General features: G+C 45.8%; 3 protein-coding genes and 1 long non-coding RNA gene across 6 annotated transcripts; 2 read left to right on the top strand and 2 right to left on the bottom strand.

Moving 5' to 3' along the window:
• The first annotated feature begins 2841 nt into the window (after positions 1-2841).
• Positions 2842-5123, top strand: LOC137911946 (cobalamin trafficking protein CblD-like). Its single transcript, XM_068756286.1, has 8 exons — positions 2842-2883; positions 3172-3215; positions 3566-3707; positions 3842-4059; positions 4248-4353; positions 4447-4565; positions 4646-4732; positions 4813-5123. Exons 2-8 carry the CDS (start codon positions 3204-3206, stop codon positions 5011-5013), a joined length of 885 nt encoding a protein of 294 aa, XP_068612387.1. The 5' UTR covers positions 2842-2883; positions 3172-3203; the 3' UTR covers positions 5014-5123.
• A 143-nt stretch (positions 5124-5266) lies between these two features.
• Positions 5267-7760, bottom strand: LOC137911947 (ly6/PLAUR domain-containing protein 6-like). Its single transcript, XM_068756288.1, has 4 exons — positions 7640-7760; positions 6853-6951; positions 6571-6701; positions 5267-6496 (listed from the first exon to the last, which is right to left on the bottom strand). Exons 1-4 carry the CDS (start codon positions 7758-7760, stop codon positions 6323-6325), a joined length of 525 nt encoding a protein of 174 aa, XP_068612389.1. The 3' UTR covers positions 5267-6322.
• A 5023-nt stretch (positions 7761-12783) lies between these two features.
• LOC137911937 (paraspeckle component 1-like) lies at positions 12784-21054 on the top strand. 3 transcript variants are annotated; one of them, XM_068756276.1, is made up of 17 exons: positions 12784-13268; positions 13464-13613; positions 13690-13841; positions 14040-14135; positions 14244-14440; positions 14569-14653; positions 14754-14859; positions 16379-16436; positions 16966-17102; positions 17321-18004; positions 18156-18271; positions 19548-19686; positions 19782-20006; positions 20095-20183; positions 20272-20343; positions 20425-20536; positions 20728-21054. In XM_068756276.1, the coding sequence occupies exons 1-10, from the start codon at positions 12888-12890 to the stop codon at positions 17510-17512; spliced, it is 1554 nt and encodes a 517-aa protein (XP_068612377.1). In that variant the 5' UTR covers positions 12784-12887; the 3' UTR covers positions 17513-18004; positions 18156-18271; positions 19548-19686; positions 19782-20006; positions 20095-20183; positions 20272-20343; positions 20425-20536; positions 20728-21054. The 3 variants fall into 3 exon arrangements, with proteins under 3 accessions (XP_068612377.1, XP_068612378.1, XP_068612379.1); XM_068756277.1 differs by lacking the exons at positions 16379-16436; positions 18156-18271; positions 19548-19686; ... (3 more) ...; positions 20425-20536; positions 20728-21054 and having other exon boundaries at positions 17321-17442; XM_068756278.1 differs by lacking the exons at positions 16379-16436; positions 17321-18004; positions 18156-18271; ... (4 more) ...; positions 20425-20536; positions 20728-21054 and having other exon boundaries at positions 16966-17142.
• A 3165-nt stretch (positions 21055-24219) lies between these two features.
• On the bottom strand, positions 24220-25217 carry LOC137912201 (uncharacterized). Its single transcript, XR_011106180.1, has 3 exons — positions 25119-25217; positions 24547-24727; positions 24220-24303 (listed from the first exon to the last, which is right to left on the bottom strand). It is a non-coding gene; the product is annotated as an uncharacterized lncRNA (long non-coding RNA).
• Between the last annotated feature and the right edge of the window lie 1337 nt (positions 25218-26554).

Raw genomic sequence — 26554 nt, 5'->3', positions numbered from 1 at the left:
GCAGAAAACAAAACAAGATATGAATTTACAAAAGATCCTAAATAGCTGATCAAATTAACCCCACGCCTTCAGACGAACGGGCAAATGAGGACTTCTTCAAGTCCACTTTTGCCTCTGCTCTGTGAGTGCATGGCTAAGCCCCGCCCATAGTCAACATAGTTTAGTTTAATTACCGCTAACCCTTATAATGTAGTGGAAAATCAATCCAGGGAGGAGGGCACCACGAGCGTGAATGGCTTCATATGCAAACTGTGTAGTCGTGATCTTCCTCATAATGAAACCTCGCCTGGAGTTTAATGGAGCTCCTTCCCAGGTGTAGCGTCGGCATCAGATGAGCGGTCACTGATCGGGACAACCAGGGACTGGTGGACTGGTGCTGGTGGTGCAGCTGCACCTCAGGGCTCCTCTGTGCGTGTCTACATCATTTCATGCACACAGTGTCACACACACACACACCCATTGCTGCCTCATTAGTGTCTGCCGCCTCCAGGCTCACAACTGGGGAAAGTCCTAATTGCACCGTTGGGCAGGGATTGACACGGCTTGGAGCAGTTTTGAAACTTCAACGAATGAGCATCACGTGCAAGGCGCTACAATATTCTGTAATCTGTGACCCTTCCTGTCGCAGGAAGTTAAGCTGCTAGTAACTCGCTGGCACTTTCGGTTCACAAAGGGAGCAGAAATTGGACCAAGAAATTGCTTTGGCACGCTCGTGCATTTTTATTTTAAAAAATTCCGTTTTCATGCAGTGTGAAATATTACATTTCGCTCACAGGTTGCTAAAACAACTTCCCCTCCCAGCGTACTTTCAACGAACTTTCAGTGAAATTGCACAAGTGTTCTAATTAAAGATGGCGACCAACATTTGTTGCGACGTGCACCCTAGATTGATGTCTAGATTACTAGAGCCACAATTTTGATTATGTTTTAAATCATATTTTTAAGAAAATATTACTTTGTTCCTAATTTTAATTCGTGAAACCGTGTTCTTATATCGGATTCATGTAAACTAATTCACTGTTATAAATGCGGACATCTAGATGGGCAAAATCAAGGCATTTTTGGGCTTTCAATTTTTCTTTGCAATTTTAATGACAATTCGATTCATTTAAAAAATAATAGACAAATAAATCCAAAGCAAACTAATAATAAAAATAGTTGAATCTTAAGTGTAAGTTGATTTCCATGTGCTATTATATCCAAACAAATAGTGCTAACGTAACACTAACTTTCTCAGTCTTGTTCGTCTTCATCTCTCCTCACAGGTTATTGACAAACCTCAGAGAGCCTGAGTTGAAGAATTCATCTGACACAGAATGTGTTTTTGTTTGTGTACATCCCATTCGCATGGGCTCCATCGGGAAGGTCTGTCCCAGGGTAAATTCCCGGAGCGTAGCCTCTCAGCTCAGAGAACCAGCTTGTCCGAGTCATCTCAAAGGATGTGTCTGTGACAGCGCCTTGTCCTTCACAACTTCTAAAAGAAAGACACTTTTTCTATTCCAACTCGTATTTTTGTTCAAATGAGGGATTTTGCTGAGCATGTGGATCATTTCTTCACAGTTTCCCACCTTTCAAAAATCTGATATTTTTACTTAGCAGTGAAAAGAGTGGGAGGCTGGGGGGCAAATTTCAATGATAGTCAACAAAGAGAAAACTCGAAATGTTTCATTTAAAAATCAAAAGTAGCATGTAATTGCGATCTGCATACTTTGAGGGGCGCCGCAACGCGACGCGACGTTTCCTTGGTAATTTGCTGCCTTCTAGTGGCGAGACATGGAAATCACAGTTTATCTGACGGGCAGTGCTGAATCGCTTTTTTTCATTCGATCTTTTGTTTCCTAAAATAATATTGATAGTGGAGACTATATTAATATTCTGAAGAACATCATTCTTCCTTTCTTTTGGGAGAATTTTAATGATCACATATGACCAGAAAGTTCATGTTCCATGTACTTTTTTTCTGCTATAGTCTGAAATTACGCAGTAATTACTGTGTAATGATGATGATGATGAATATATTTATTAGGTAGAATGTTAGAGTACAAGTACAGTCACACAGTAGCATGTATTACAGTACAAATAAAGTCAAACATCCTGTCTAAGAGGAGCATTTCTAAAAAGCCCTTCGTACATAAATCATCCACAATTAACAATACAAATAAAACAAGTTGATGTTTAGCCTATATAGCGACCGCCTTGTAACAGGGCAAGTTTCCTCACCTCAGTTGGTAGCATTGTTGAGGGGGGTAAAATGGCCCTGGTTTCGAGTCCCACTACGGGAATGAGATGGAGCAGGGGCAGCAATATTTATTTTATTAATAGTGTTATTAATTATTTCCTGACTTTTGTTCTGTGAAGAAAGGGTTATTTGGTTATTATTTATTTTATTAATAGTGTTATTAATTATTTCCTGACTTTTGTTCTGTGAAGAAAGGGTTATTTGGTTATTATTTATTTTATTAATAGTGTTATTAATTATTTCCTGACTTTTGTTCTGTGAATAAAGGGTTATTTGGTTATTATTTATTTTATTAATAGTGTTATTAATTATTTCCTGACTTTTGTTCTGTGAAGAAAGGGTTATTTGGTTATTATTTATTTTATTAATAGTGTTATTAATTATTTCCTGACTTTTGTTCTGTGAAGAAAGGGTTATTTGGTTATGTGGGGTTGTCTGGGAAACAATAAATGTTTAGGCACCCCTGCGATCGTCACACATTTCCTGTACAAACTGACCCCCCCCCCCCCCCCCCATCAGAGAAGGGAAAAGTGACGAAACAAATCCCACGTAAAGGTCATGCAAAGTGCGCCTGCGCGCTTTCAGTTTCGTCACTTCCTGTCCGTGTTTTGCGGAAGCTAGTAGCCCTACTAGCAACTTGATAGGTAAGAACGAGGTGAAGAGTCAGACTCTTTTTTTGTTATAAACCCATCAGCAAATGTGTAGTTTCATGTTTTTAAAGAGTAGTTGGACGTTTTTGACGCAGTTTGTCGAGCATGTCGCGTAAATTGATCGAGATTTGGGGGATAAACATCGCTGTCTGAAAAAGTGTCAAAGTATCACCGCTAGCAGCTATGCTAACTGTTCTGCCTAGCAAGCTGTAAACGAGCTAAAAGCAGCTTTAAACCCATTTCCTATTAATTGTTCTGATTGATGTTGTTTTAATCCGATAGGTTGGAGCTAAATATAACGCGGACGACCCACAATGTCCAGCAGCGTAAGTTATTATTTATGTGTACCGTTGTTGCGTAAACTTGTTTTGCCACTGGAAGGTCCAGAAGTCTCTAGTTTTATTGATTCAAGAACATAATATAAAAGTATTTTGAGGCGAGCCACCAGATTCATGTCAGCTTTGCCAGACTAAATAAAAATAAGTAAATTGCTGCGCAGGTTGTGTTCCGAAACTGAAATCCTCGTGCCATCTATGCCTTTGGGTTTGTCTTGTGTTTTGCTTTTGGAATTCACCTTAAAATCTTTGAGCTGACTTTCTGTATGATGAGTAACTGAAACAAATGTCGAATCTAAGGTGCTTCTTGCTGTTAACGGATTCCCTTTGTGTGCAACTAGGTGCTGTGTTGTCGAGGCAGACTGGTCCTGTCACAAACCGCTGGTTGTCGAGCATTAGTTGCTCTTCGTACGAACAGAACAAGGAGCTTCTCTGCTGCGAGTTCAGACGAGCCTTACGTATCCATATCACCTCCTGACTCGGGTGAGTTTAGCCGCCACGTAATGGTAAATGTTGGTGTTTTCTGTAGGTAACAATCTGCTTTAAACCTGCATATGAACAGGACTTGAGATCACAAATAAAACAGACGTATGTTTTTGTTTTGCGGACTTCTGCAGGCCCCAGAACCGTGTGGCCTGATGAGAGCATGGGGCCATTCGGACCTCAGGACCAGCGCTTTCGGCTACCTGGTAACGTGGGGTTTGATTGCCACCTGGAAGGTCTGGGAGACCAGAAGGGGACCGCAGTCTCCAACACGATGCCTGATGTACTGACGACCCCAAGCAGAGCGGAGAGACAGCAGTTCATCCTGGCCCAATTTATTCACGAGTTTCACGTAAGTGTTTCGGTCGGTTTTCCTTTTGTTTTTATTAGCCCCAGTTGGGGACGCGACCCGGATATTTGTGTTTTTTGTGGGATTTATTAACATTAAAATGACACATGGGTGAGAACGGGGAGTAAAAACAGATTGAGTGAACAGTTATTAGAAAGATTACAACAAACTGTGTGTTTTGTGTTCACCAGGGAAAACTTGGTCCGATATCCACAAGAGTCCACAAAGCTGAACAGTATTTTAACCAGACGGCCACCGACTGCTCCGTGAAGTCCTGTCCCGAGCTCTTGAAGAAATGTGAGGAGGTTATTGGTTGTTAATCATCATAAAGTTGCATCATCTGCTGGTAGCCGTCACTATCGAAACGGCTCGTGTGCGTGTGCGTGTCAGATCTGGAGCTGCTGTTCCCGTCGGCGCCCAACACTCCCATCACGGTTGTGACGGTCACACAGTCGCACAGCTTGTGTGAGGAGGCAACAGAGCAGGACAGAGACCAGCTGCTTCACAGAGTGCGTTGTCATTACATCGCTCTCATCATAAATTTGGATTTGGGATCTAACAACTGCTTCTTTTTCCCTCCTCCCTGCAGTTTGTGAGCGGTGCAAAGGAAATGTGCTTCTCCCTTTGGACCGCAGGCTACTGGGCAGACTTCATTGACCCCACAACGGGGGCAGCTGTGAGTTCTCCTTAGTACAAAGATGTGATGTGACTTTATTCCAGTCCTTTACGTCACTGTCATCTCACCTTCGCCAACAGTTCTTTGCATCGGGTCAAAGCTCGTTGCGAACGGAGGAGGAGCTGAGGCATTTGGGCTTCCTCATCGAAGCGTCGGGCTCCTGCACGGTCATTCGCCCCATCCTGAGAGGAACACCTTTGTTTGTGGGGAGCGTTTTCACCAATGCGCCTGCTCACAGTGCTGCTATCGCACGACTACGTGGACTTGATGAGGAAGAATAGGCTGCTTATTTAATATGCCACAGCTTTAAATCTGAATGCGGAGCTCTGAACTGGATTTATGGAAGCTTCGGCACAGAGTGTGTTTTACTGTAAACGGACCGAGACTCTAATCTGGATTCTGTGCCTGATTGAAAACATACTCGTCCTGCACGACATCCAGGCAGAAAAGCACTCAGTGGGTTCTGACTACAAGTCAAAGGAATATATGTTGCTTGAAAGGATAGTATAGCACTCCAGAGTGTTATATTATTCACTCCAGAGAAACCAGAGCCTGAATAGGAAGCGTAAATGTTCAGGCAGCTGATGTGGAGAGTCAGAGTGGAAACGTTGCATTCTAGCGGGATCAAAATCAGGCCTGTACTACGAATCAATGTACCCGGGGTGTCGTCCCATCGTCTGGCTGATGTCAGATGAAGGTCACTATGAACGGTCCACAGGTTGCAGATCGTGTCTTGTACGTAATACAATATAATATAGCACACAAAAGCACACATGGAAATGACCGTTCCCTCGACCGCAGGAGCAGTTGGTTTGGCTGCCAAAGTCCAGGATGATCTCTGACTGACAATCTCATTTTTAGGAGATGTGATTGGTCGGTTGATTTTACGTTATCAAATATTTAACAATGATTTTATATCTTAAAAAAAGAGAGACCCAAAGTAACCACGCCAACTCTAAATGCTGCTTTGTAGTGCAGGCCTCAGGTCACAGAAGTGCAGTATTGTCTTACTGTATGACCTGTGACGGCGGTGAAGGACAGAATATGTGGAAAACATAAAGTAACATCTCCTCAGGCTGAGTCGATGCTACATTGGCCGCGGCGTCTATTAGAAATGATCGTGAGTGTCTCCCGTGTTTTCAAAGGACGAACACGTTTACCGGTAGTTTTCATTTTCCACTCCCCCTTTTCAACAATCCAGGCTGCGTATTCGACACAAAAGTAGTCTAGCAAAATGCAAATAACTTATTATACTGTACAAATGATTCTTCTTTAATCTGCTGAAACATGGCACCTTACAAAAATGGACAAAACACATTCTCAAAAGTTAGTCATAGAGTAAAAGTAAACTTATTGACTCGTTTAAAACTTGCAAAACCTCAAAAAATAACATGCTTGAACTCGACCTTACATTAATACTGACGTCTCGTATAAATAGGTTACGAAAAATGTCTGACTGGAAGAAATAAAACTAATTTAAATGCGTTTTACTTGCGTGCCGCTGCCCTCTGGGCAGATGGGATTCGTTTGAGCAGGAATGCTCCCACCTTTAGAGAATCTTGCAGTTTTGCAGGCTGTTTCTGACGTAATCTAATGATTCAGGACGGATGTAAAGGCGGCAATGGAGGCGACGCAGCTCGCCGTCGTGGGGAGGATCCTCCTGCTCAGACTGACCAGAGGGGAGGTGGAGGAGAAAACGGCGGCGCTCTCATTTTTGGGTACCAACATGTTGCAGATGTTACCCTCGCAGCAGGAAGAGCACACCTGACGGGTGAGATTTGAACATGAGTATCCAGCTGTGGGGGGAGTATTCGCTTTCATCCAGATGTTCCACACACCTGATAGCTATTATCAGCAACATCAGTGCATCCAGTGTGCAGGCAGCTCTCCAGGGACACGCACCGCTTGGTCACAGACACGCTGTCTCCGTGGTTGTCCATCATGTGGAGCGTGTGACAGTATCTGGCATCTCGGAAACAAAACATTTACGGGTTATTTTCCCACAGTCTGCTTATCACAGAAAAACTTCTGTTTTATTCTCCATTATAATCACTGAATGTAAACATGTGTTCTTTATGGAGTTTATATTAGTCGATTTGGTCAAGTCAAGGCTAATGTACCTTTTGGGCAGTAGACATCCGGTGCCCAGCGATTACAATCGTAGTTATCTGCAGCGTCTTGACATGTGAAGCACTTGAAGCCCCCAGGATGGGGCGTAGCTGTGGAGGACAGGCAGGCGCGTTACACTGTCCTGGGATAGGACGGTCTGGATCTCTGATTGGTCCACTGTCAGACTCAGTCCCGCCTCCTCTGCTGCGCACACGTACTCGATCAGCTCATCAGTTTAGCAGCTGTTTGCTATTCTGTTTGCACTTTTGGTTTTTCTTCATCTTTATGTGAATTTTCTGAACTTCGTTACGCGTTTTTGCAGAACTTTATCCCGTGCGCTGACGTCATTGCGTGCATATAAAACAGGTTTACGCAACAGCCCTGCCTGCTGGTCGTAATTATCGTCGCGCATAAAACGGTGGATTAGTCTTTCCATTGGTCTGTGGGTATTTTTTTTCAATGTCTTTATTTAAATTAAATCAAACAATATAATAATATTAATGTATTTTGTTTGTAGTTTAATGACAATAAATTGTGTTTAATTGAGTTGGGATGTAAATGATGCTGAAATCTAATGTCAAATATTTTAAGCCTTTTCCACAGTTGTCTTTTGTTTACTGAAGAAGTTATGGCTGACTTCAACCCTAACAGAAGGCTGCTTACAACAAGCAGGTAGAAACTCACTCTTGGTTAAGCCTAATTATTGTTTTCATGTGATTTAATCTAAAATTTTAACCACGGGATCACTACAGCCATAATGCAAATGGTTGAAATGGTAATAAAATCTTATGATCCTACTTGAGGGATGCAGCTGGATGATGTCCGTGATGGTGAAGTCCCGTGATTGGACAGTTTTCAGCCAATCGGCGATGTTGGTCATGAGCAGGACCGAGGCCAATGTCGGCCAGGCCTCCATCATTCCCTCTGTGTCGTCATGCACTTTTGGGTTTGAGCCTGAAAACACTGTGGGGCAGAAAATAACGCATGAGGGTCAGAACAAGCCCTGAAGCCAATACGGTATATGTAAGTAAGTATGAGCGCATATAGCGGGAAATGAAAGAGTATAATAGTGACTGAAGGCAGATCCTTGATAGATTTACATATTTTTACATTCAGAGGACAGTTACTGATTTTGTAGTCTTTAAACAACCTTGATTTAATATGCCTGTAAAAACCGACGTGATGGATATTTGCATAATATTTGCTGGACAGTGTAAAAGCGTTCAGCTGTGTGTAGCGCTTCTATTCCAAGCGTCCGTCCTTAGATTTGAGTTATTGTTCGAAGATATCGATTAGAACTTGACACTTCTGACATTAACATGAGTTATGGTTCAATTATAGGCTCCTTTTGCCCTCTGGGATTTAAGCCATTAGCCGTTGCTTGCCAAATGGTGTTGTCCCCCCCCCCTTTCTTTCATGAGGTAAGAAAGCACAGTCAGCATGCCTATTGTCTTTTACTGGCTTCAAACTGGATATTGCAGCAGAGGGAATATCCCCCTTTAGACCTTCTTTCCTTCCAAGTCACTTCCTTGACTAAATAGATTCACTGCCCCGTTAATAAACTGTCCATTGTTAACCATTTGGAGAAGGAAATTAAAACTAGACTCAAAGACCGCTTGACTATTGAGCCATGAAGGTCCAGACAGCTAGCATTAGAGCTGAGCTTCTTTGGAGGTGGAGATAATGGGAAATCTCTTTGACATGACAGATTATACTATATAATAATAGTGTCGGCTGTATCAGCAGATGAATTAAGACGCAAGGGTGTGACGGTCGAGAAACGCTGCTCTTTGCTTCACTAGGATGTCGGTCAGTGAATTAAAGACCACATGACCTGGTTTTCCTGCTGAGATGAGGTCAGTAGACATGTGTAAGATCAGCCATGAGTTCATATGCCTCTGTTTTATGCTTTGTCCTCGGCCATCGAGACGGATGTCCAGTTGTAAATGCTTGTTTATTTAGCATTACGCATGCCCCAATAAAAGGGATCCCCGCCGCAGGCAGGATATCCACACGGTAGTCCTTCTAATTTTCATCATTAATCAGTATCCAGATCCAGCTCTGGTGCGTGCTAGATATTATGGGGGTGCCACCATGTGATGTAGCATGTAGAAAGTTAATTTGATCCATGACATCTGGAGAAAACTCGAACGAAAAAGCACATTTAAGACATTTTGGCTGACAGACAACATGATTGAACTCTAAAAGCCCTCCTGGTGGTGTTGGTCTAGAATAGTCTAGAATTTGTCAAACAGCTTCTAAAATATATTTGAGGACCATTTTCAGACAATCCATTGGATTTATGAAACGTGTGATGTGCGCCCCCCATGTTCCCCTATTTAGCGCTCCAAGTCGAATCGAATCGTAATGATTTGCTGCACCCTGAAAGGAAAACCTCGGAGGCTTAGCGCTCCAACTTTGAGCCGCCTGTCAGATGCCAGGAGTAAAAATTTGTGTCTGAGTCTGAGAGAGTGGAGATTAGGTACAATGGCTCCCTGTTACAACTGGAGTGGGATGTAGAGGGTTTTTATGACTCAGGGGGGGGGGGGGGGTTCAATCAGCACCGACCAACTCCTCCGGGTCCCAGTTAAAAGGTCACGCCGGGCTGAAAGAATCTGAACGAGAGCTGCTTCTAAATCTTTCTGTCTCCCCTGACAACCGGGGATCAAAGTGTGATCAAAGATTGTGGATATGAGAGTTTATGGGATGTGTGGCTTCTCGCTAACGGAGATATTGTCGATTTACTGCGTGGACACATTCGCCGGATCGTGACCTCGCTGTCACGATCATACCCGAAACGTAGTTATTACCTGTTATTTCAGGCACGGAGGTGTTGCAGTCATTCAAACAAAACTATCACCTTTTCTTCTGTGTTATTTTATGTTTAATTATATATATATATATTGCCAGAGATCTGCCATAAATCAGTCGACAGACGCTCTGTGGAATCTCCGACCGTGCCTTCAAGCACAGTCGGAGACTCCACAAATGAAAGTACGGGCCAACATGAATTTATGTTGACAGCTTCTAACCTGAACATGTGCACAGGTTTTTAACGACTCGACAGCACCAAGATGTTCGAATTGCTGATGGACCCGAAAGAGAAGCTGTTTGGACCAGAATGCAAGCAGCGCCAGCTTGGTTGGATCCCACCATCAAAACCCGGGAAAAAAACCCTAAATCCGAACTTCTGGGACCCTTAGATGAGGTAATTGCACCATGTTGGTCATGTGTGTCAAATAAAAGAGATTTAGGCGCTTGCCTTTGAAGTCCAGCTGTCCAGCAGCTCCCTTCTATCAGCCAGACACATGCGGCAGGAGCTTAACTCCTAACAGTGCTCGTGTTTTTCATCTGGAGATACACGACTCCAGCAAAGAAACGGAATTCTTTTCGCCTCGATCCGTTCGGCTCTCCATTTAGTGACTGATGGACCAAAGCACTACCGGTAACCCTATTTAATTGGGCGAATGCTTCAGGTGTTTAAGTTCAGTCTGCTTTTTCTCTCTGGGCTTATACTTGAGTGGCTGCATGGATTTTTTTTATGAGCTCCCCCCGCTGGAGCTGGAATCTCATGGAATTCCTGACATCTCCTTTTTATGCACGTGAAAACAGACCAGCAGAAAAGAGAAGCCTGTCTGGCACAGGCATTACTATTATTGTACTTTAATTAGAGATTAATACAGTTATATCTACATGCGGATAACATCTATTATTACTGTTGTTGTTATTACATGTACCGTTATATTCTAATGTCACAAACATATCTGACTCTAAATAACTTCATGCATGTAAATGTGAGCTGTAATTAACCTACAGTTTATCATTACTACGCTTCAAACCTCAGCCTCTGCACATTAATTAAACCCGCATGAATAATTAAGAAGCGGAGCTGCAATAAAAAAAAACGCTACCGAGGATATTCGCAAATTAAAAGCCACGGTCGGTTCTCCTTTGAATTAATCGCAGACTACGTCTTATTTAATCTACTTAAATGTACTATAATTTACTTTCTTGCAAAAAGACTTTATAAATACAACTTACGGGGTTTTCTTTTTCCGATCAGCCCGCAGGAGACTTCAGCCCGGACTGTCCGTAGGATGGGAATAAAAGCGTACAAGTCAGTGGCGCTCGGTGAAAACCGGAGGGAGGAGGGAGGAGGGTATCGTTACGTCACTCGTACGTCACTACCACTCACATCAGCACGGCCGACGAGCGATGGTTTCATTTATCCATTAAATCAGTGGCTCCCATCTGGTGATTTGCTTAAAGCAGGAGTGGAATTTAATCACATACTAAGAATATTTCTGTATTTGTAATTATTTATTTGAGTTTCTATGGAGCTTTACGTTACTGACAAAAACATGCTCTATAACATGAAATGTACAAGCCTGACTCCTAAAAGGTCAGGATGCCGTGTAAAACATTAAAAAAACGATGTTTTTGATTTATATTACATATTTACTAAATTACTATTCAAACTGATCAACCTTGTTTTTGATATTCACTCATTCCGAGGTTGATGCTGCATCACACTCCAAATCTGTCATTTCTTTTACTAACGCTTACTGTGATTCTATAGGAATGAGTAAACATGTTTTCTTTTAGGTGTTATAATCCATGTCATTGACTTCCTGTCAACAGGAATGTGGAAAAAAAGAAAGAAACTGACCATCTTTCTTGATTTGGAGAGCTGATTGGAGTAAGGATTCTAAAAAGGTCTTGATATTCCAAAAAACAACAACACATTTCCTGTTGTAGCTGTCCGCAAGAGAGTGAGTGGACTACCTTCACTGCTTTACCGTTAAAGGATAAATAGTAAGATTAGATTCCACAATGTATATCGAATGCACGTTTAACTAACATGTGCTTAATTAGGACTAAGATCAGCATCTCGTATGTAAAGTGAAGGCTTCAGGGCTGTGGATCAGAAGAGATCAAAGATCTCTGCTCTATAATGAGTATTCATTATTTCTGCAGGCAAATGAGAGAAAGACCTTCCAAAACCGTGCATGCCCCATAAACCCCTTTTGCTGCTTCACATTCCTTGAGTGAAACACACATGCATGCTGTAAGGACGGTCACGCATGCATCAGTTACACGCAGCAGCCCTCTTGACCTGTCTGGATACGGGATCCCAGACAGGAAAGCAAGGAATAAGAGCCTTAAGGCCCTTTTCAAACGCAAGAATTGAAACAGCATATGCACAGATGTGCCCTGATATCTGGACAGATGTTAGGTCTGTCATGGTAAAAGCTTTCAGCGGCACCTCAAGAACATTGAACCGGATCAAATTCCCAAAAAATGTGCCGCAGAAGACATATGGGACCAGTCAAAATATTTGTGTTTGTTTTCAAAAGAAGGGATGAGGGGAGCAATGACAGGTCTGCTGGTTTAGTTCATGCGTGACCTGGGAGGCTGAAACCATTGTTGAGCTTGGGGTGTTTGTTGGCGAGAGGAGGGGGTTTGTGGGTTCGAGAGCAAAGCGCCGTGTTTTGTCTCACAGGGGTGTCTGTAAGTTGCTAGACAGCGTCACCAGTTGACAAATTCTTGGCAATATGAATGAAAAATGGTTTGCCATTACTTGAGCTGTCGGTCTTTGAGGCTTTTCCAATGTAACATGCTTTATTTATAGAAATGTATTTATTGAGCAATAATATCATCTTTGTCTACAGCCTGAGTTTGATTTGGTCTGGGAATTTGATTAATACGCTGACAGTTCTACAAACAAACTGGGAGAGAGACACAAAGACAGGTTTTTCATTAACACCCCAATTATTTAGAGCAGTTTCTGTATTCAGGTAACTTTTTGGTTCCCATTTAAGCCATGTCCTCTAATAGTGCATTACCACTCTGAGCCACACGCCGGTTGGGGGCGCTAATGAGTAAATGTTTTAGTAAAAAACCTCAGAGGAAGTAGTACACAAACTTCCCGGAAGCATCGCCATCTTTTATATTTCGGAGGTGTACGCCGTGTTCGCGGTAGCTGTTTTTGAACAATTTAGCGAGTCTAACTTTGAAAACATTCACTACTCTGCTTTGGCCGAACATGGATAACGGAAGTATTCAACAAACGATTCCGCAAAGCACTAATTCGCCTCAACCAGCGAAACGCGGCACCGACTCCCCAGCCCCGGAGCCTGCGAACAAAGACGACTCGGGGCCGGGGCCGCAGCCGCAGCCGCCCCCCGCGGCCCAACGGGCGGACGGAGTCGCGGAAGGCGGCGGAGAGCTTCCAGCGGAGATGACTCTGGATTTGAGCCGTTTTCGGAAACCCGGGGAGAAGACGTTCACTCAGCGCTCGCGACTGTTTGTCGGGAACCTCCCGCTCGATATGCCGGAAGAAGAGTTCAGAAACATGTTTGCTAAATACGGGGAAATCAACGAGGTGTATATCAGCAGAGACCGGGGCTTCGGCTTCGTTCGCCTGGTGCGTGCTAAGTTTTTAGCGTGTTTATAGCTGATTTAAATGCAGAATAATATACACGTTTTAGTTTGTGAACGGGGGAAATGCCCCTCCCCCCCCCCTCGAGTCAGTCCTATATTTAAAAGCAGTCACTGGTCGCATGTTTTCATGACGCAGTGACGTAAATGAAAGCCGCCTTTGTGCGTCCTCATCCTCCAGGAAAGCCGGACGCTGGCAGAGATCGCTAAAGCTGAGCTGGACGGGACCTCTTTGAATAACCGACCCATCAGGATCCGCTTTGCTACACACGGTGCCGCTCTAACGGTGCGGAACCTGCTGCCTGCTGTAACAAATGAGCTGCTGGACCAGGTAAAGTGGATGAACGTGTCAGATGCCGATGACGTCCAACGGAGTGGCCATATTTAGAATCGCCTTCTTCCACCAGACGTTCTCTCAGTTCGGGCCCGTGGAACGGGCCATCGTGGTCACAGACGACCGAGGCCGACCCACCGGTCGAGGCATTGTGGAGTTTGCCAACAAAGCCTCTGCACGTAAAGCCCTGGAGTGCTGCAAGGAGGGCGCCCTGCTGCTGACCTCGTAAGAAGCACGGGGATGCGCGTGTGAAGGTTCCATGTCCCTGATTGTTCCAAGATCAATTCTTGGAAGAATGGGGAAATAAAGATGGTTCTTTAGTGAGTCTGTGCCGATGGACACTGACTCGTCTTGTTTAATCTCTAACCATCCTCTTCTTGTAAAATAAAGTTAGTAATTCATGATTGTACTCGTTTTCTTCAGCACACCTTGTCCGGCCATCGTGGAGCCTTCAGAACACTTGGATGAGGAGGACGGGCTGCCTGAAAAATTGCTCTCGAAGGTTCCTAGGTTCCATAAGTAAGTGTTTTGAGGAAATCCAAACTGCTCCTTGGGCCGTCTGACTTATTTTTGACTGTTGGCAAACCGCTGAATTTGTGTCGATGCTCCTTTTTCATCGCCGCCCAGGGAACGAGAACAGCCGCCGCACTTTGCTCAGCCGGGAACGTTTGAGTTTGAATACGCATCTCGCTGGAAAGCCCTCCATGAGATGGAGAAACAGCAGAAAGGTCAGGTGAATAAGAACATCAGAGAGGCCAAAGAGAAGCTGGAGGCTGAGCTGGAGGCAGCCAAACATGAACATCAGCTCATGTTAATGAGGCAAGGTAAAGGTTCTGGGCTTCAGTGCCCTTATTTGGATCGTTGGTGTAGTTCCAGTGTGTGTTGAATTGTTGCTGCTTTATTTATAATTCTGTTCCTATCTCACATTTCTTTCCTTCCTCCTTTCTCCCAGACTTAATGAGACGTCAGGAGGAGCTGAGGAGACTGGAGGAGCTCCGCAACCAGGAGCTGCAGAGACGAAAGCAGATTGAGATGAGGTGTGTTGAGCGCTTTGCTGATTGCCAGCCCATAGTTGCTCCCCTGACATATTTTTGTTTGTCATGCGTGAAAGTGACTGATTGTTGGCATTGTCTGTAGGCACGAAGAGGAGAGGAGGAGGAGAGAGGAGGAGATGAAGAGACACAGAGAGCAGGAGGACCCGAGGCGCCATCCAGACGGCTTCAAAACGAACTACCTGGATAACGTGAGTCAAACGCACACCAAAGAGTTCACCAACAGTTCCTGTGCTAATGCTTCATGATTCTGTATACGCAAACTGTTTGATGATTACATGGAGCTTCCCGTCGCCCGTTTGCTCCATCGACCTCTCTGGAAGCACCCGGAGAATACCCAAACTATGACAAAAACCGCGACTTATAATCCGGAAAATACGGTACATGGAGCTTCCCGTCGCCCGTTTGCTCCATCGACCTCTCTGGAAGCACCCGGAGAATACCCAAACTATGACGCTGCTTTAATATCGATTTCACTCGGGACAGTTTCCCGTCAGCTTTCAGTGACGTCTATGGAGGTAAAGGGTTCTGCCCATCAATTAACTGTAGTGACTTTCCTGTGTATTGATCGTTGGTTCAGGTTGGCATGGTAACAGTACTCTGGTTTATTGTGTTGACTACACATAGAACAGGAAAGAAATGCTCAGTCACTAGAAGTATTGTTGTGTTTTTTCATGATGTAATCTAAGTTAGAAAGTTAGCGGCTGAGCTTTTCACAATTCCCTCTCTACAATCCTCAGATGTTATCACTTCTCTCTATCAGTCACGTTTTCTTATGCCAGCTGAGGCTTGCGTTGACGTTCAGTCCTGCTGACTTGTGAGTGGAGTTTCTCTGGCTGCAAATCTTTAAAGGGTCTCCGTTCTTTCTTGGAAACAGTTCTTATTTAATTCACTTTATCTCATCTTCCATCTTCTCTTGCAACACACGATTAAGTGTTTGCCACCACAAGGACATCCGTTTCTGTTCCGTTGATTTCATTAGGGTTAGCACACTTCTATAGATTGTTGTGTCTGACCTCCTGCTTCCTCAGTCACAACTTATAATCCTTCTGTTTCCTAAAGACACTTGTCCTGTTGTTATATTGCGCTGTTCTGTATTGATACACCGTCGGAAACATCCTTGACGGTCTGACCTCTGAATTAACATGGAGACTCTTAATTTACATTTCATTAAAGGTATGTTTCAGGAGAAAGAATATGGAAAAATTATAGGGAAATTAGTCTTTTTATTATTACCGCTTTACTGTTAGTCAGGGCGCTCTCTGCTGCCATCTAGTGTTTCAATTATTTCTTAACACAGTTGCTTCATAAAAGCTGTAATAGTATTCAAAACTCGAAACAGCCAGGAAGGGATGCATGATGAGAGTCAACATGGGGTTCTTTCCTGCTGGGGCGGTCGTGTGATTGGTTGAAACGCACGCAGAAGACGTTTGACATTACTTAATTTTGTTCTTTTTTAACTCCATATGAAATAAGGCAGCCTGAGGCCCATTTTATGTTCCCACTTTCTGTTTACGGAGCTAAAGTATATGACGAACGCAGGCTAGCAGAAGTGTGGAAAGTATTTTTGCCACGCAATTCCATCACTAAATGATAATTTCCACGAGATCAACGGCCAATGTTTTGCAGCAGTCACCAGCTTTGTGTGGAAATCAGTGTTTCAACTGAAGAGTTACTGTTTAGCCGAGTTTTGTGCTTCACTTCTTGCAGAGAGAACAGGAAGTGCGAGGGGGTGAGCTCGGCCCGCGTGGAGCCATTAATATGGGAGGTACGGGCACGATGTACAAAGACTAATGTAATGCAGAACCTGACGATGATGTGATCCATGCATTAATATCATTTATTAACGTACTGCATGTTAAATAGGGTTTCATCTAAAGTGGAATTACTTTGAAGGAATGCCAGAAGGAATAAAATGGAAAAACCACGTGTTGAAACTAACGCCATATCCAGTGAACCTGGTGGGATGGTTTTATCTCGTAGTTTGGAAATCCTGGGTCCTTGAGCTAGCATCCTGTTACAAGAGAGTTGAGAGTTTAGTTAATCATTAAACAATAATTAAAGGCCACGGCACCTTTTAAGAACCTCTGAAGCCGAGTAAAGTTAAGATCTGCGATCGGGATGGGGGGATAGGGTTAGCGTAGGTTTTTTGTTGTCGCGTATATTTTGGGCTCTTCAAAGGAGGAGCCGGGTGGGAATGTTCGTTAGCTTCCAACTGAAAGCCAGCGCTAACGTCTAAAGAGGCGGCTGACGTTAGCGCCAGCGTCCAAACCAATGCTCCGCTGTTCTGCGCGTAGATGGCTTTAACCGGGCCTCTCCGGGGCCCAGTGGTAACCAGGGTCGTACGATGGCCGTGAGTGGACGGGGAGGAGCCATTGGCCCCGAGGGAACTACAAATATGGGCGCGCCATTGAAGTCAGAGAACGGAGCCATGGTAACGTATCAGTAAAAATGAGTTGCTCTGATATCGACCGTTGAAGGATGTGAAGGTGCGTTTGATAAACTGGAGATCTAATCGTCTTATTCCTCTCTCTCCTTCTGTCTGCTGGGGCCGACCTTTCACTCCCGGACTGGACCCCCGACGAACTCTAAAAAACCTCACCGTATTCAAAACATCCTGTTCCCGTAACGCCTATTCTCACGATTCCACAGCGAAATGATAGATTACCACAGGGTGGATCGGGGGGGGGGCGGACAGATGCCGAGTCCACAAAGCAGCAACAACAACAACAACAGCAACAGTCACCGATGGGCTCACAAGCTGGACCTGCAGCAGGATTTGGCCGAGGGAATCCGTTAGGGGGCCTCCTTGATGGGCCAAATAGCAAGCGGCGCAGATACTAGCGTCACTGGTCACAGAGGGGAAGCTCTTGTCAATCACAACTGCCCCGTCCCGTTGATGTAGCTTTCTGTTCACCCCCGACCCATTTATCTTTAAACATTTGTAATCCATTATAGTCTCCTTTTTTCACAGCTTTGTTTTCCCGTGTCTTCTGGAATTGTTGGTTTATTTTATGGTCGAGAGTACGAATGCGTAGGAGATCTACATCAGCTTTATTGTATTCTGTACTTGAAGGATATAAGTACAAGTAATAAAAACATTTTGGGGATGATGTATCTTTGTCTTTTCACCAGGATTGTATAATGTTCTTCAGGACAAACCTATGAACATTGCTGCCCTCGAGCTAAAACCGTTTTGAAGATGGAGCTAATTGGGTCATACCTCGGTGGAGCTATGCTGAACAAAAGTCTGAATATTGGCCTCTGCTTCCATCTAGTGGCCATTCTTTATACACCCTCGGCGAAATAGAACGAAGCCTTAATCGTCATCGCACGGTAAGTCCACGGTGAGACGGCATGTACTCTCCTACTACTACTGTACTTTCTCCTTGTCCCGTGAGGCGTCGTCACAGCACCCTGTCCACACACCCTGTCCTTTGCATCGTCCTCCCCAGCACCTTTATTTGTTATCCTGTTCTTTGTCCAGATTACGGAAGACCTTTTGGCTCTTGCTGGACTTTGGTGACCGCCGTCCTGCTGATCACTCTTCTCCCTGGATGCCGCATGTTCTACCTCCAGGGGGCTCTGTAGGCTGTAGTCAAGGTAATAACGAGGCTGATGACAGCCTCCTCTCCTCAGTTTATGTTCACCCCCCCCCCCCCCCAGGACATTTTGGCGTACCACCGACGCAGCACTCACCGGTTGGCCCCAGGCCTCTACCTGGGGTACCTGAAGTCCTGGTCTCCCAGCAGACCCCCAACATGCTGTGTCACACCCGCATACAGGCACAAAAAAAAACTATTATTAATTATATGTATTATAATAAAGGTCATCTAATCTAATATGTACTGTTAGAGTGTAATTTTGTGTCATTTTGGTTGGGGGTGTGCCGCAGGATTTTGTAAATGTAAAAAATGTGCCGCGGCTCAAAAAAGGTTGGGAAACACTGCGCTAGACTAACACTTTTATTTTGAAACTTTCAGCGGAAGTTCCATCATTGTCATTGTGACTTCCGCTATTTAACGCCGGGCATTAGTGACGTCAGAAGTGTGTCTTGCACCGGACCGCACGGCCAGGTTTGGCATTTTCTAGCGTCGCAAGCGCTTAAAATGAGATAAGAGGAGTTAAAGGAGACCAAACGAATCCGGAGGCTTTGAAAAGGTAAAATGAGTTTCCCGATTTATGACGTTTTAACCGATTCACGCGCAATATAATATGCTAACGGTAGCTAGGCGCAGCTAGCTCGAGCAGCTTTTGTATTTTCTCCAAATCCCTTTTTTCTGTTCTGTTCTCACGCCGATCCTAAATACCGCTCGTTTTCTGTGAGTGTCCCTTTGTTTCATGTCACATAAGAAAGACCGATGTGAGAAAGTAATAAGGCCAAAAAAAAAAAGGAACTCCTGTTCGTCAAATGACGATGAATTAACTTGTAGGAATGTTTATGGGATTCTGAGCCGCGAGAGAAATTAGACACCCTCAGGTGAGCTCTTTTGTTGAGCTGCACCCAGGTGTGGCTGGGGGGGGGTAATGAAGTGCAGTTTAGCATCTAACCGGAAGTGCAATTACGAGACAAGTATTCAGGTTAAAAAGGTTTTACACTTGTTACGTACACAGATTTGGTGTTGGGAAGATTCTACAATAATAATATACGGTGTCTTAATCCTCCTCCTCTGTTCAGAGATGGTTTCTCCAGAAATGGCTTCTTTAACTCCTCTTTAAGCGTGCGCGTGTGTGTGTGCGCGCGTGTGCGCGCGTGTGTGCGTGTGTGTGCGCGTGCGTGGAGCAAATGGCACAAACAACTTTCAGGTGACTTCAACCTTCCTCGGCTGGAGGCCCAGAACTCTTTTTGTCGTTAGATGTTATTCTGTCTCTCTCACAGTCCTCAAAAATGCTGAGTCGACCTCTGACCCTGAAGGGCAGCGATGGCAGGCGGCAGGGCTCGGGGGCGGCGACGGTGACGCGGCATCCAGCTCGGCCTTCGGCTGACGATGAGGCCGATGGCGGCGCGTCTGAAACGGGTTCGTTTTGATGGATGGAAAGTCCGTTTGAGGACTTCTGTTTCCACGCGGACCAGCTGAGCGAGGGAACTCGCTGCCTTTTTGTTGTCCGTCAGGAGTTTTGTCTCCGCCTGTGTCTCCTTGGAGCGTCTCCTCCTAACAGCCCAGCTTCTCCCACCCGGCGACTTCAGAAGCAGCGGTCCAATCACAGCTCCCGTTGCCTACGCCTCCCCCGGCGACGGTCTCTTCCTTCGCCGTCGTCTTCGGCCAATGGACTGTCTGCTCTGCTTTCCACGAGCCAATCGACAGCAGGCCCAGAGTCTCTCAGCACAAATGGAGGGGTGGATATTTTTTCTGTTTCCTATTTTTTATTGTCAAGTCATTTTTACTCAATCCACTGATTGGATCTCTGTGTCCATTTTATGTCAGCGAGCCGAACGCGTCTCACAGATTCGAATCCGGCGGGCATCACCGCGTGAAACGTTGCTCACGCCAATGGGACTGCCAAAGGTCAAAAGGTAGGTCGCGTGGGTGTGGAGGAAATGAACGCAGTCATTTACAAACACATTGACCATATTCCAAAATCATCAGTGAACCTTTTTTCAGGTTAAAGAAGAAAGAGTTCAGGCTGGAGGAGATTTATACGAACAAGAACTACAATTCCCCCTCAACCAACAGGTAAAGGTAACCTTTAAAATGAATAATGCAAATCTCGCTGAATCTCCAGTCTTCTACCATGTTTTGTTTTTCACCCCACAGGAGTCTTGAAACAATGTTTGAGGAGCGCTACTCCTGATTGGACAGCAGAAAAGGCGGAGGGTTGTCCTTTTTCCTGACTTTACTCTGCCCCGGAAAAGGAAGAGACTGCAAGGTGGGTTGGGAAATGTATTGAGAGCATGATAAAGCGACGGTAGTCTCCTTATTTATGTCCCTCCTTTGTGTTATTTTGTATTTTATTTCTAACTACGCAGTTATATTCATTATTACTACATACAGGTAGCACTTCTCTTTTCTTCATCTTGTTCTTCACACTTCTTTTTTCAAAATGTTTGTCGACTTCAGGGGCGGGACTTCCTGTTACCACGGTCCCCAGGAAGCGGAAAGCATCTCTCCGTCGGTGCAATGGCAGCGTCCCTCGTGGGGGCGAGTCAGACGTGGATGCGATGCTGGTGGAGCGACTTTCTGATACAGCGAGGCTTGGGTGTGTGATCTGTGACATCACATCCTGTCAGCACATGGGTTTTTTTTGCAGTGTATTTGCTGTTTTATTTTTTACAGTGTTGGATGTGAAACGTGAACCGGATGGATAGAAATATAAATGTACATTTTCTTCATATTGCCGGTCTGATCTGCTTGGACATGAGATTAAAGTATGTATATTTACATTCAGATTGTCTGTGATGTCATCGTTGGTGTTGAGAATTTGTTAATGACTGGTTATCAGCTGGTCGAGTTTATGCTGGCCTCACAGCCAGATGGTACTGGGTTCAAATCGTGTCTGCGTCGGGGTTCTCCCGTTTCCGCCCACCTCCAAAAACGTGCAATTTAGGGGAGTCGGTTACTCCAAATTGTCCGTGGCGTGTGAGTGCGTGCGTCGGTGTGTGCACGGGGGTGGGGGAATAGTTGGTAGCAATGTTGAAAAGTTCAAAGAGCCCCGGCTTCAAATCCCACTACGGGAATGGGATAGAGAGGGGGTAGCAGGGTAGACCCAGGGCCGCCTGGGCGGAGTGAAGTGGACCGGTCCAGTTCACTCCGCCCAGGCAAGGCCCTGGGCCTACCCTGCTACCCCCGTTCTACCCCACTCCCCCAGCGGGACTCGAACCCGGGGCCTCCGACACGGTGGTTGGTAGCAATACCAACCACCCCACAGTGCGGGGTAGGAAACTCGAGGCGTTAACAAAGTCATGCTTGTCGGATGATGAGCTGCTATTCCAGACCGCAGCGTGTTGCACTGGAGCTGTGCTTTTTCCTTATGCGACATCGTACTGCGTTCTCGGTGGTGCAGTGGGTAGCACACTTGACTCCCGGCCAGAACCTCCTGGGTTCAAAACCAAGGGGTGCAGCATGTATTTTTTTTTTACAAGAATTTGAGGTTTGTTGTTTGGTAAAGTAAATGGGAAACGGCGCGTTCAATGACTCCACTGGGGTGATGTAAAGTTACGAGCGGCGCGCGAGGCTCATGTTTACAGCGAGACAAACCTGGAATTATGACGTCAAGCCCTGTCAGGACGAGTGATTGTGTACGGCGGTCACTTTCTCTGTCCACTAGGTGGCGTACGGGAACGCCCACAACATTGTAGAAACGCGTTGAACAGATTCTGCAATGCCTCTCACACCTAATAAATACAGAAACGGTCCCAATAACTGCTTTATTTTTCCCCCAATTGTTAAAAACGATAAAGTTTACAGTGTTCCAAAGGGGCAAACGGAGAGTTTGGCAGCAGCGGGTTGGAGAGATGCTCTAAGATGAGGTCGGTCTGACCGTTACCCGTCTACAGTCACCGCGTTCCACCTTATTCTCTGGTAAAAACTCGCCACCTTCCGCACATTTATTGATTATCGTACTCGGTGGCGCAGCCAAGCAGCTGAAATGTTATTAACCCCTAAAATAAAACGACTAAAATTGGTGGAACTGCCAGAATTAAGATCGTTGTGAAATAACGTGCCGTGCAATACTGCTCTAAGGGAGGGGTGGCGGCACATCAAAGGGTACATTTCCACATGGGCTCATCCGTCCCCATCCGTCGGATGACCATCAGTATGGCGTTCATATAAAAGGCCTCGTAGGAATTCTTTGAACATTCATCGGGTCGTACCGTCTGGGAACGGGGAACGCCATCCTATCAGCAAACGGGGGGATTCGGAGGCATCGACCCGCTGCGGCGCCAAGCTGAGACCAGGAGGGCGTCTGAAATCTCCCCCCGACATCAGGGTGGTACCGTCCACACGTCGGTGTTTATAGATAGCTCTAATATATTAATGTACAAAATATAGAATCTTAAAATATTTGATAAGGTTTGGCGTTCTGAAGTCAAAATACAAAACGGCCGAGATTAGAAAAAGTTCTTTGCTGACATCGTCTGTGTTTCGCGCCTGCGTGTGTGTGTGTGTGTGTACCGCGGTCGTAAGTACACGTTAAGGACAATCTTGTACATTATCCCTACTCGCTAGTACTTGCACATTAAAAACGATATTTTCAAACCAGCGCAGTCCCTCGGGAACAGCTGACGGTCCGGGGGGGTTAACTAAGCACTGTGGAGTCACTGCATGCAGTAGAAATATGGATTATTGTAATATTTCGCGCGGCCGTCTGCGGCAACGCTAAAACCAGCGCAGTCCCTCGGGACAACGTCCCCGCGAACAGCTGACGGTCCGGGTGGGTTAACTAAGCACTGTGGAGTCACTGCATACAGTAGAAATATGGATTATTGTCATATTTTGCGCGGCGTTGTTTTCTCCAACATGTGCCCTGCAGGGTACAAATCCGGGACCGGGGCCCTTCGGGGTAGAAATCGCATGACCACTTCGACTTACCAACCACAATCTGGACAATAATTACATCGTAGCAAGATTACAGACAGTTGGTTATACACAAATGAAGTACACGTGTTTGCAAGAATAAACTTTAACACACAGAGTATTGAACTGTACGGGCAATCCAAGGCTGGACGGGTTCTCAACAGCAAGAGGGGTCCACAGCAGGGCGGGTCATCCAAAGGCTGGACAGGTCGTCCACACGCAGGACGGGTCATCCAGCTGTCCGGTACTGCACGAACGATCTACAAAATCTGGACAACCATTCTGTGCTAGCAAGATTACAGACAGTTGATTACACACCAATGAAGTACAAGTGTTTGCAAGAATACACTTTAATACACAGAATACACAGAACAGTGAACTGCACGGATCCTCCACGGCTGGACGGGTGCTCCAAAGGCAGGAAGGATCCTCCAAGGCGTCAACTGTGGAAAAAAGTAATAACAGAGTCATCGTGGAAGTTTGTACCCATTAAATAAATATGCATTTATGTATTTTAATAATACACCAAGTCAAGCAAGTACAACGGCATCAACTGTGTACTTAATACGCATCGCATGTGCATACTATCAGCCATCCGTTGACACCGGGCACGACCTTCTGCGTGCCCGGAAAGTGACGCTACGGGCCCCCAAATCAACCCCCCCCCCCCCCCCCCCCCCACTAAATCTACCCACCGCGCAGTGCACCTTTCTGGGCATGGCTTTTAGCAGCGTGCCCCTGTCCGTTTTTTGAGGAAGGTTCCACTTTGCGAGGGAGAACCGGGACAAACGGCACATCAAACAACATCAGCGGAACGAGACGAATCCGATGGTGGTGGTCACGTGTCGCCACGACCGGGCACGGCCTCGTGACGTGCAAAAACCCGGAAGCGGCCTCAGGCTTTGGGCCTAAATTTCTCTCAGTTCACCCCTTGTGCAGAAAAGTCGTACTGGGGAAAACAGCACATCAAACAACATCAGCGGAACGAGACGAATGCGATGGTGGTGGTCACGTGTCGCCACGACCGGGCACGGCCTCGTGACGTGCAAAAACCCGGAAGCGGCCTCAGGCTTTGGGCCTAAATTTCTCTCAGTTCACCCCTTGTGCAGAAAAGTCGTACTGGGGAAAACAGCACATCAAACATCAGCGGAACGAGACGAATCCGATGGTGGTGGTCACGTGTCGCCACGACGCGGCACGGCCGCGCAAAAAACCGGAACTGGCGGCAGGCTTTGGGCCTAACTTTATCTGCGATTTTAAAACGCGTACCGGGGGAAACAGCACATCAAACAGCAATTTTTTTAATTTTAAGTAAGGTAAGATTTATTTTACTGATTTTGAATTTAAAGCTTCCTCGCTCACCGTCTGTTTTAAGCACTGCAGCCGCTCATGTCTCACCCGCTTGTCTGACGGCAGCGTCTTGCTGCCAGACCGCTCCTCCGGCCCTTGACCCTCCGGTGTTGCCAGCTTAGGCGCTGCCTTCGCATCAGGTGATGCTGTGAGGGGAGCCTCCGCTGCCTCCGCCGGTCCTGCGTTCTGAGGCCTGGACACAATAAATTTATAAGAATCCAAAGCTTCAAAAAAAAGAGCAGAGCTTTATGAGATTTTTAATATTTGCGGCGAATGTGCTGCTTTTTTTTTTTTTAAATTTATTATTAAAACGCACCGAAACATTTACATACGGCCCATTGCCTCGTGGGCAAAATATAATTACACGGCACGCCAGATTAGCCCACGGCCAAGACAAACACTTAATATTTTCTGGACGCTATTTTAATACAGTTAATTAAGCTACAAGTTCTCTTTCATGGCGCATCATAAAACGCGTCTTGCCTACAACCCTATTAGCTGCGTAAAAACGCACGTGTCTCTCGTCTTGAGTTGCAGAAATCGGTCTCTGTAAGAATAGTAGAACGTTAACTAAGGGTCCTTACCGGAAGACGACGGTTTTTTTTGTTCATCTTGACTTCAATGGAGATTCTGCCGATTGCTGATGCTGATCCGTCGTCTGCTCCTGCCGCTCTTCCCTCCACGACTGGACTGAGCGGAAATCCCCACCCACCTTTAAAACAGATAATCACCGGGCTGATTGGCTGAAAAGTATGACGCAGTTACGCTACCCAGAATGCCCCCGTGGCATGCTGAATAGATAAAGTGTCTTGAATTTCAAAACCTGGGACAGGTGAGGCGGTGGTGTAGTGGCAATTGCCTGTGCCCCGCATCCCAGACGTCTCGTGTTCGAATCCGACTTGTGGCGCAATTTTGAAAATCGGTTAGTGTAGTGGCAATTGCCTGTGCCCCGCATCCCAGGGGTTAGGGTTAGGGTTAGGGTTAGGGTTAGGGTTAGGGTTAGGGTTAGGGTTAGGGTTAGGGTTAGGGTTAGGGTTAGGGTTAGGGTTAGGGTTAGGGTTAGGGTTAGGGTTAGGGTTAGGGTTAGGGTTAGGGTTAGGGTTAGGGTTAGGGTTAGGGTTAGGGTTAGGGTTAGGGTTAGGGTTAGGGTTAGGGTTAGGGTTAGGGTTAGGGTTAGGGTTAGGGTTAGGGTTAGGGTTAGGGTTAGGGTTAGGGTTAGGGTTAGGGTTAGGGTTAGGGTTAGGGTTAGGGTTAGGGTTAGGGTTAGGGTTAGGTTAGGGTTAGGGTTAGGGTTAGGGTTAGGGTTAGGGTTAGGGTTAGGGTTAGGGTTAGGGTTAGGGTTAGGGTTAGGGTTAGGGTTAGGTTAGGGTTAGGGTTAGGGTTAGGGTTAGGGTTAGGGTTAGGGTTAGGGTTAGGGTTAGGGTTAGGGTTAGGGTTAGGGTTAGGGTTAGGGTTAGGTTAGGGTTAGGGTTAGGGTTAGGGTTAGGGTTAGGGTTAGGGTTAGGGTTAGGGTTAGGGTTAGGGTTAGGGTTAGGGTTAGGGTTAGGGTTAGGGTTAGGGTTAGGGTTAGGGTTAGGGTTAGGGTTAGGGTTAGGGTTAGGGTTAGGGTTAGGGTTAGGGTTAGGGTTAGGGTTAGGGTTAGGGTTAGGGTTAGGGTTAGGGTTAGGGTTAGGGTTAGGGTTAGGGTTAGGGTTAGGGTTAGGGTTAGGGTTAGGGTTAGGGTTAGGGTTAGGGTTAGGGTTAGGGTTAGGGTTAGGGTTAGGGTTAGGGTTAGGGTTAGGGTTAGGGTTAGGGTTAGGGTTAGGGTTAGGGTTAGGTTAGGGTTAGGGTTAGGGTTAGGGTTAGGGTTAGGGTTAGGGTTAGGGTTAGGGTTAGGGTTAGGGTTAGGGTTAGGGTTAGGGTTAGGGTTAGGGTTAGGGTTAGGGTTAGGGTTAGGGTTAGGGTTAGGGTTAGGTTAGGGTTAGGGTTAGGGTTAGGGTTAGGGTTAGGGTTAGGGTTAGGGTTAGGGTTAGGGTTAGGG

The sequence above is a fragment of the Brachionichthys hirsutus genome, chromosome 24, assembly GCF_040956055.1.
Source record: "Brachionichthys hirsutus isolate HB-005 chromosome 24, CSIRO-AGI_Bhir_v1, whole genome shotgun sequence".
NCBI lineage: Eukaryota > Metazoa > Chordata > Actinopteri > Lophiiformes > Brachionichthyidae > Brachionichthys > Brachionichthys hirsutus.
The sequence above is the reverse complement of the archived record's forward strand: the minus strand, read 5'-3'. Positions and strand labels throughout refer to the sequence as shown.

Coding starts and splice junctions, on each gene's coding strand:
- LOC137911946 (XM_068756286.1), top strand. Junction 4,566..4,645: donor GAGACCAGCTGCTTCACAGA/GTGCGTTGTCAT, acceptor TCCTCCCTGCAG/TTTGTGAGCGGTGCAAAGGA. Junction 4,733..4,812: donor ACCCCACAACGGGGGCAGCT/GTGAGTTCTCCT, acceptor CTTCGCCAACAG/TTCTTTGCATCGGGTCAAAG.
- LOC137911947 (XM_068756288.1), bottom strand. CDS start 7,760: ATGATGGAGGCCTGGCCGACATTGGCCTCGGTCCTGCTCATGACCAAC. Junction 6,702..6,852: donor GGATGTCTACTGCCCAAAAG/GTACATTAGCCT, acceptor TTTGTTTCCGAG/ATGCCAGATACTGTCACACG. Junction 6,497..6,570: donor TTGCTGATAATAGCTATCAG/GTGTGTGGAACA, acceptor CTCACCCGTCAG/GTGTGCTCTTCCTGCTGCGA.
- LOC137911937 (XM_068756276.1), top strand. CDS start 12,888: ATGGATAACGGAAGTATTCAACAAACGATTCCGCAAAGCACTAATTCG. Junction 13,269..13,463: donor GCTTCGGCTTCGTTCGCCTG/GTGCGTGCTAAG, acceptor CTCATCCTCCAG/GAAAGCCGGACGCTGGCAGA. Junction 17,103..17,320: donor AGTCAGAGAACGGAGCCATG/GTAACGTATCAG, acceptor ACGATTCCACAG/CGAAATGATAGATTACCACA.